Source organism: Nothoprocta perdicaria, unplaced genomic scaffold (genome assembly GCF_003342845.1).
Source record: "Nothoprocta perdicaria isolate Ctin4 unplaced genomic scaffold, notPer1 scaffold_22, whole genome shotgun sequence".
Taxonomy (NCBI): Eukaryota; Metazoa; Chordata; class Aves; order Tinamiformes; family Tinamidae; genus Nothoprocta; species Nothoprocta perdicaria.
The window spans coordinates 4,111,996-4,120,653 of record NW_020455415.1 but is presented as its reverse complement, the minus strand read 5'-3'; the positions used below and the strand labels follow the sequence as shown (position 1 = coordinate 4,120,653).

The 8,658-nt window shown below is 51.0% G+C and overlaps 1 protein-coding gene across 1 annotated transcript; it reads left to right on the top strand.

The window, feature by feature from the left end:
* The first annotated feature begins 23 nt into the window (after positions 1-23).
* SLC25A14 (solute carrier family 25 member 14) lies at positions 24-6,346 on the top strand. The gene is made up of 9 exons (XM_026039005.1): positions 24-100; positions 172-298; positions 365-459; positions 1,500-1,585; positions 2,135-2,230; positions 3,861-3,985; positions 4,522-4,657; positions 5,263-5,343; positions 5,867-6,346. The coding sequence occupies exons 1-9, from the start codon at positions 37-39 to the stop codon at positions 5,906-5,908; spliced, it is 852 nt and encodes a 283-aa protein (XP_025894790.1). The 5' UTR covers positions 24-36; the 3' UTR covers positions 5,909-6,346.
* Positions 6,347-8,658: the final 2,312 nt, after the last annotated feature.

Genomic DNA, 8,658 nt, shown 5'->3' with positions numbered 1-8,658 from the left:
GGCAGGGCGCGCCGCCGGCGCCCGCTCCGCCATGCCATGTCCGCGCTCAACTGGAAACCCTTCGTGTACGGCGGGCTCGCCTCCATCGTGGCCGAGTTCGGTGAGGCGCGCGGGGCCGGGCCGGGCCGGGCCGGGCCGGGCCGGGCGGCGCTGACGGGCGCTCTCCCGCAGGCACCTTCCCCGTGGACCTCACCAAGACGCGGCTGCAGGTGCAGGGCCGCGAGGGCCGCTACCGGGGCATGTTCCACGCGCTGTTCCGCATCTGCCGCGAGGAGGGCGGCCGCGCGCTCTACTCGGGGTAAGCGGCGGGCGCGGGGGGCGCGGGGGCGCGGGGCAGCGGCGGCAGCTCGGTGTGTGCCCGCAGGATCGCCCCCGCGCTGCTCAGACAGGCCTCCTACGGCACCATCAAGATCGGCATCTACCAGAGCCTGAAGCGCCTCTTCGTGGAGCGCCTGGAAGGTGGGTCCACCTGGAAGGTGGGTCCGTGGGTGCCCCCGCGCGCCGGCGCCTTCCCCGCCGCGCGCAGAGCCACCCCCGGCCCAGCTCCCCGCTTCCCGCACCGCCCGGGGAGCCTCCCTGCGGGATCGCGGCGGAGCCGAGAARCCCTTTTGTGGTGCCGGGCGCATCTCCGCTCCCTGGGTGCCCCTGGGAGCAGCCGCGTCCCGGCGCGCGGGTCGAAGGCTGCGGGAGCGGCGCCGCTCCCTGCGGAGCCGCCGCGCTCCGGCGCTCTCCGCTTTGCCGGGAAGTCGCGGCGCGAGCTCCGAGCTGCGGCTCCAGCGCGCGGATGCAGGGCCCTGCGGCAGCGCTCGCTGCAGCCGCGCGGATGAGGTTTAACCCAGCTGTGACCCTGCCGTGGCCAGCGTCATCCCGCCCTTAGCGGCCGGGTCGGGGAGATGGGCGAGCCCCGGGTTTTGTTTTTTCCTCCGGGAGATCTCCCTGTGCTCTGCGGCGTCTCCCGCCGCGTTTCTAGCCGTGAGTACCGTGGTCTGAATGTTTGTCTCCTTGCAGGCCCGGGGCAGCCAGGGGCCTGGTCTCCTCGGGGAAGTGCTGTGGTCAGTACTGGCAAAGGGCCCTGCCTTTTCCGATGTAACCGTCGCTCTAATAATGGGCCTGGAAGTCTTGGAGATCTCTCTCCTCCTTCCCAACCAGAACTAATTGCATCTAACTTTCTAATTAAGTCAAGAAAGTTTAGTTGCTCCTCTTTCTCTCTTTCCTTTACCTTCCCCTGTCTCTGTCGCAATCCAGGGACACCGAAGTCTCAGATAATTGTTGAAAATTGTCCTATATGTCCATCTTTTCCTTGCCCGATCAGCTAGACCCATCAATCGAACCTGATTTCCTCTGAAAGTGTGGCTGAGCGTTTCAGCTGCTGAGGATAGTTGGTCGGTCTCTGCTCATGCAACTTCACCGTGTGATTTGGGAGCTTCTTGCTTATTCCATATGGTTTCTCCATGTTCTCTTAAGATCTGTAGGATTTGACCTTCTATTCTTGCTTGCAGATGAAACATTACTAATCAATGTGATCTGTGGAGTGGTGTCAGGGGTGATCTCCTCCGCACTTGCCAATCCAACCGATGTGCTAAAGGTAAGATGTGGATGAGGCCAGGGACAGCCTGCAACTCTTAAAGATTAGAAAACATTTTATGTTGCGGATTGGAGGTTGCATTATCTTAAAAATTGGTAGKTTGCGTGGTGTAGTAGCTGGGCACTCTGGAGCTCAGCTCCTTTCTCTGCAGCCACCAGGCTTAGCCTGGCTGATGCTGTTCATACAGGTATGTGGAGTGGCCAAGGCTCAGTGGGAGCTGCTGGATCCCCTCCATTCCTGCCCGGCACAAGAAAACTTTGCTCTGAACAGACTGAGTCTGGAGAGCTTTCCTCTGCTTTTCCCTGTATAGATCTGTCTTTCTGGATCACATTTGGAGCAGGAAGGTCTTGCCTGTCACTGTTATCCGAGTTTTGGATTGTGCTTCCACCCTGCTCCTCGTCTGCTGCTCGCGCCGGCCGCTCGATTTCCAGTGACCGGGCACATGGGCAGCGTTTCTGCTCCAAGCTGCTCCCTTCCATGAGGAGGCTCCCTGGGCTGGTAGCTCTGCAGGCCCTGCTTCCATCCCGCTGACTCTTGCCTTTGTTCCAGATTCGAATGCAGGCTCAAGGCAGTTTATTCCAGACTGGCATGATTGGCAGCTTCATTGATATCTACCAGCAGGAGGGTACCCGAGGCCTCTGGAGGGTGAGTTGCTGGAAACTATTCTAGTAGCAGAAATAACAGTTTCCTGAATTTGTTTGTGTTCCTTATTAGTGTCTCTGAGCTCTAATGCAGTGTTTGCAAGCAACTGTGGCCCTTTTAATAGCAGATTTCTGGTTCTGGTCACTGGCCAAACAGCAGGACACACCTGATGGAGATGGGGCTGCGATGCAGCAGTGTCCGGGCTTGGCCAGGCAAGCCTGCTTCTCCAGGAGGAGCTGGTCTGCCTAGAGTGAGAGAGAGATGAGTGTCCCCTGACTGGACCAGGATTGGGGTTTGAACAAGCATTACTGGGCTGGATCCTCACTGTGCTCTGCTCTGGGAGGATGCTCAGCCTGATGTATCTTGGAGTCGGTGAGTGGGACAGTGTGTCTCCCTCTGAATATGAGCAGCTGAGCGTCTCTGTGTTGAGRAGGAGGAATTATTTTGAATAACTTGGAGAACAAAGGATGCACAGTAACATTCTGAGGTTCCCTCAAACCTGCTTTGAGTCCCAACATGCCCACTGCCCTAGCCYCGCTGAAACCTGTCACCTGGGCATGTAAAGAGTATGACAGAGTGGTGGCTTTGGGCGAAGCTGTTGATATAAGACTCTTGGGCTTGAAGATATATGAGAGCTACTAGTGCTGAGGTCTTGCTGACCAGATTTTAGCAGTTGTCAGGGAAGGCTCTTAAAGGAAAACAGAGTATGCAATGGACTAATGCAATGAAGAAACTAAGTCACTAGTGTAACTAATAGGTACTGCAGGATGCACTACACGGGCACATCAGTCTCAAGGTGGTTTCCACTGATCAAGCTAGTCCAGTTGCTCTCTGGTCTGGGACAACCACTAGGTAGAGTGTCACCTAACTCCAGTATTCCCTCACGCTCAGGCAAAGCTTTTCTGCTATCCCGACATCTCACCAGTTCTCTTGTGGGGATGAATTGGGGTTGGAACTGGTTGTGCTGGGATTGTGTTAGACAGGAACTCTAAAGGACCTGCAGTAGCTTAGCAGGATGGGAATAAGAGAAGCTATAAACCTGAAAAGTAGTTTTGCTTCTTAGGGTTGCTTTGCTTTTGTGTGATGAGAATGATTGATGTCTTGTGGGTTGGCTCATCATATGGCTGCACTGAGGAGTTTTCTCCTAGTTTCAGAGACTTCCTAGCACAATCTGGGTTTCCTTGAATTACTCGCTTGGTGTTACAATTGCTGTGCAATTGGTCYTAATCACAAGGTTTAGCAAAGCAGAGCCTGGCTGCTGCTGTGTAGCAAGAAAGACCTGGAGCCACATGTGACTCCATAGGTATCTGCTGTTTTGCTCTTGGGTTGATCTTCTCTGATGTTGAGTTGGTACTGTTCAGCAGGGGAAGACCAGTGGATTGAAGCCTGCTTCCCGTGTGCTGTTGGCTGGGAGGAGAATAGCACCACGAGGTTGATCTAGGTAGAGTAACGCTCCCAGGGCAGAGGGTGAGGGAGTCCTCTGCTTTGCAGTGAAGCGGGGAGACAGCAAGCTGCTGTAGCTGTAAAGCTTCAGCTGCAGCACAGGGGCAGGAGGATGCAAAGGAGATTGTCAGCAAAGAGCCCTTGGGAGGCCCCTGGGAGAGGTGCCATGACTGACGTTTGTGCTTTGCAGGGTGTTGTTCCGACGGCCCAGAGAGCTGCTATCGTGGTCGGAGTGGAACTGCCAGTCTACGACATCACCAAGAAACACTTAATTCTGTCAGGCCTGATGGGCGATACAATCTTTGCCCACTTTGTGTGAGTAGTTGCCATGGCTGCCTCCCATCTCCAAGCTTAGCAGGGGTTGGGAAGCAAGTGTTTAGCAGGGGAGGAAAGTGGGATTTGTGGTAAAATGTTTGGTTGGAACCTAATTAGAGCAGGGTATAGAGTCATAGAGCAAGTGCTGTGGAGCTGCAGAGGTCCAGCACTTACAAGGGATGTGCTGAGTTAATTGGAATTGCAATTCAAAATGCCCAGCAAGCATCTCTAGGGAGACATCCCTGTAGAACACACCTAGTAGAAAAACTGGTGAAGTCAAACTGTGGTTTCAGCTCACTGATGTTATGGAAATGCTGGTCCCAGCTCCTGTTGCTCTACATCTATGCCCTGGTATGAATGGGAGATGTGAGCAGCAGGAGTGTCAGGTATGCAACTAACTGCAGCTCCAGTTGAAAGAGCTGCTGCAGTCTTAGGTCCTCATGTCTACAGAGGCTTTCAGTTTGCAGCCATTGCTGTCTCCCATTCCAAGCTTGAGTGCTCAGAGCTGTTCCTCTCTAATGTTTTCATGCATATAGTTCTAGTTTTACCTGTGGCCTTGCTGGTGCCATTGCCTCCAACCCCGTGGATGTGGTGCGGACGCGGATGATGAACCAGCGAGCGATAGTGGGCAGCGTGGAGCTCTACAAGGGCACTCTGGATGGTCTTGTGAAGGTAAGGAGGTGACAGAAGTGGGCAAATCCCTGTCTTAGCATCAGAATCCAGCACAACGTACTATTGATCTTAGCAGTCAGATTCAACAAACGCAGGCCATCCTTGTCAGTAAGCTTTTCAGAAAAAAAACAGAAAAGGACCAGGAGCCACTTTCTTAATTCCAAGCTCACCATCAGTTTGAGCATCCTTCCAACCAACCTTACCTTATGGGAGAAAACTCTTAGTGTTGTAGTTTTACGGTCTTGGACAAAGTGTCATTTGCAACCTCGCATGTTGGAGAACCCCAACATCATCTCCAGTGGCCTGTCTGCTTGCTTCAGCAGCTTTAAAGGTCCATCACGTCACACATGACGCTGAGGAGGSAGCAGACTAGGAACAGCACAACAGGGGACATGGAGCTGTTTTGTGTCAAGGACATTGCAATCTGTGAAGGGTGTTTGTCATGTGTGTCACATTGATTTCATCCTCAAACCATGAACTTGTTACCCTACCACAATAGATTTTCCTACAGCAGAGATTTTCCTTGGGCCTGCCACTATCCGCTATATCTGACTGTGCCTGAAGGGGGATGTCTTATAATTGATCTGTCTCTTCTCTCCTCCCAGACGTGGAARAGCGAGGGCTTCTTTGCACTCTATAAAGGTTTCTGGCCTAACTGGCTTCGGCTTGGTCCCTGGAACATCATTGTATCCTTCAGAGTGGCTACTGGGAGGTCAGGAATGTGAGGAAACCAGGGAAGTGAGCTCTTGGAGGTGCAATGGTTTCTGACCTGGCTTCTGTTTTGAGAGCCTGAGGAGCATTCTTCTGCTCCACGATGGGTGCTGGTTTGCTCTGCAAGATCAGTGGTGCTGTGTTGCTCCACTGGCTCCTTCTTGCCCTCTGAAAATATGTATATAATTTATTTAAAGTAAGTCACAGCTTAGAAAGTACACTCATGGGGCTAAAGCTGCCTCTTTCTCAATGGTCTAGGCAGGCCTAGACCATTTTGTGGGTCAGTCTCTTCCCTTTCCTGTTAGCTCTCCTCGCACAGCTCCCATCTCCATCTATTCAAGTCATTTTGTGCAGCCTAGGAGGGGGGCTGTCTTGGCCATCAGCTGTACTGCCCTGGTGTGTTCCTTGCCTTGCCTCTRGTTGCTGGCGTGGCCTGACCACGTGCACTGCAGGTGCCCAGTGGRTTTCTCTGACCCAGTTCCTTGACGCTGCCGACAGTTTTTTATCACGTACGAGCAGTTGAAGCGACTTCCCTTCTGAGAACCGGCTTTGTTCCACGAGGACCATCTTCCAGACTTGTGGCAGAGCTTTGCTGCTGCCTTCCTAGTCATTTCGCCACCCTCATGTTCTGTTGTTTTGGTACAAGTGCATCTGGACCCTCAGCCCCCCGAAACTGCATGGTCCCTGGAGCATGTTCTGGCTGGAGTGAAACTGGGAGGCTCAAGGCAGATACTGCATGTTTTTTTTCTTTGTTTTTCTTTCTTTTCTTTTTTTTTTATTTTATTTTTGACACAGAGACTTATTGTACAAGTGTCCAGGCCAGAAGCAGTATCTTCTGTGAAGATCTATGCGTTCCAGCGGCCTTTGGATGCAGTGGTGTTTTGTTGTTTGACTCATGCATTTCTCTGCCCTGCCTGTGGGCTCAGGCTGGAGGCTGGACAGGGCGCTGTCGTGTTTTCCTGCAGACGTGTAACCTCATTAAATTATTTATTGACCGGTGGCCTGAGTTTGTGTTTGTGTAGATTTACTGCAAGTGTATTTCCCAGAGCAGATGGTGTGTCCATCTTTGGAGAGAACAGAAGCTTTTTCTTTCAGCATAGTACATACCTTTTTTTTTCCCCTGATGCACATTGAATTTTATCCTTTTTTTTTTTTTTTAATAGGCAAAAAGTTCATTATATTAGAGATATATCTAAAACACAGGTTCATTTTAGCATCAGAAAATTAAGGTGCTGTACTGCCACCTCAGTTTTGCAAAACCTCAATCTGCCTTATATGATTTATTTACATTATTTTTAAAGCAACTCGGAGCAATTTAGAAGGGAGATTAGACGCCCCATTACTTCAAAATAGTGTGGCCAGTGTGGAGCAGAACAGCAAGCAAGATACTTTTGACTACTGTTTTCTGCTCTTTTAAATACATATGGATGTGAAAGCAAAAGGTTTTATTGTTCCTAGTCTCTTTCCACTTTATGGGGCAGGTTGAGGGTCCCATGTTTCATACAGCTGTGCTGTCCATCCAGGAGCGCTGTAAACTGTGATCCCATCCATGCAAGCAGAAAGGAGGCATTTAACCAAATTCAGCCCTGACAAATAAGATAATGATTTTCTGTGGTTTTGCAAAGGCATCTTTGTATTGTATTAACAGAATGTAAGGCAAAAGTGCAGAAGACAGGTGAGTCCAATAAACTATTTGGGGCTAGAAGGAATAAAAAGGGGAGAAAAAAAAGTGTTTGTCAATCTTGTGGTAAGCAGAAATATTAATACAGGACTGGCACTCATCATCTAGGAGGGACATTTTTTGTGTTAAACTATCCTTAAAAGCTACCAGAAGGTGGAAGCGGTGAATTAAAACATGGAAAAGGTTCACATGCTCCCCGAGTTTATTCTTGAACAGAATCTAAGTAAATACTTCTGTATGAATGAATACAAGTCTGTATCAGGCTATATTTTATACAAGTCTATATTTTAACTACATTTCAGTAAAATTATTTGGGCTTCAATGTTTTCACAACTGCAGCTCTGAAACAATACCCTCTGTGAAGCTCCATGGGATGTAGCTGCTGTTGTAATGTTTTGGAGCAGTTCTCCAAAGCAACTTGGTGTCCTGTTGGTGTTCTTTAGGTGGGTGTAATGAGCACCTTGGAGATATATAAAGAATATGCCCGTGGCCATGTCGCTGTTTGCATTTCTCAGCTGGGAAGCACTGGAGCCTCTTCTCACTGTGGGATCAACCCGGCATGGATGGTTTTGGAGATGCTGCTTCAACATTTCAGAGCTGTGCCCAGCCCCTGGAGACGTTGCTCATTTGAGCTGTTGATCTGCCTGTCAYAAATGCTGCCCCGTGTCCTTCTGCTGTGTTCTGTCAACATGAACGTACCTTGGCTGGCGCTCGCGATGCCTGCGGATGTGACGCCGAGCGCAGGGGCTGTGAGTGCTGCCATGCGTTAAGGGCCTTTCCCCCACACCAGATGTCTTCTGGAGATGCTCATAAAGCCCTTCATGCAGAAAGCATCTCGCCCATGCGGCCCTGGCTGAGGAGGAAAAACTGAGTCACGTTGGGTTTCTCAAATGGTGAAAGATTAGTATTTTGATAGGTGTCCAAAAGAAGAAATAGCCCATAAAGCTCAGTTGTAACTGCTTGTGAGGGGAGATAGGGCTCTTAGAGATCTTGTATTTTCTAAGGAGGTTCTTCAACTCAGGATGCCCTACCTAGAAGCACTCCATAAATATGGTTGTTTTACCTGTTCAAGCTTACATCTTTTTATGAGATTTTCCTAATTGTGCTAAGGTGAGAGTCCAACCGTGAAAGAAACTAGGCTGGTTCTCAAGGGCCTTCCCTGGTGGTGGCTCTGCTTATGGTGGCCGCGCTCGGCACTTCTGCTATGTCCTCGCTCCCYGCTGCAGCCTCCACACTCTTCCTTTCGGCCATGTGCTGTCCTTGACCCGTTGTTCCTCTCGGCAACCTCCATGCTCTGGGCCACGTCCTGTGCTCGGCCCTGCTCTCCACCTCTCCCTGGCAGCCTGCTCCTTCCAGGTTACTGTTTGACAGAGCGAGGCCTGGACCTTCCCCGTTTCCTGGCAGCTCTGATCTTTCCAGCTCATGAGGCAGCAGCGGTGGCTTGTGGCACTCTGTTTCAAGGGCTCAGGGTGGTTTTCTTGGACCCTACAGGAGAAGAGCATGCAGGGACATTAAGGACAGGCCACTTGGGATAAATACAGGAACATTGTCAGGGAATGCAGGGATGCAACAAGGAAAGCCAAGGCACAAGTGGAATTGAATCTGGCAC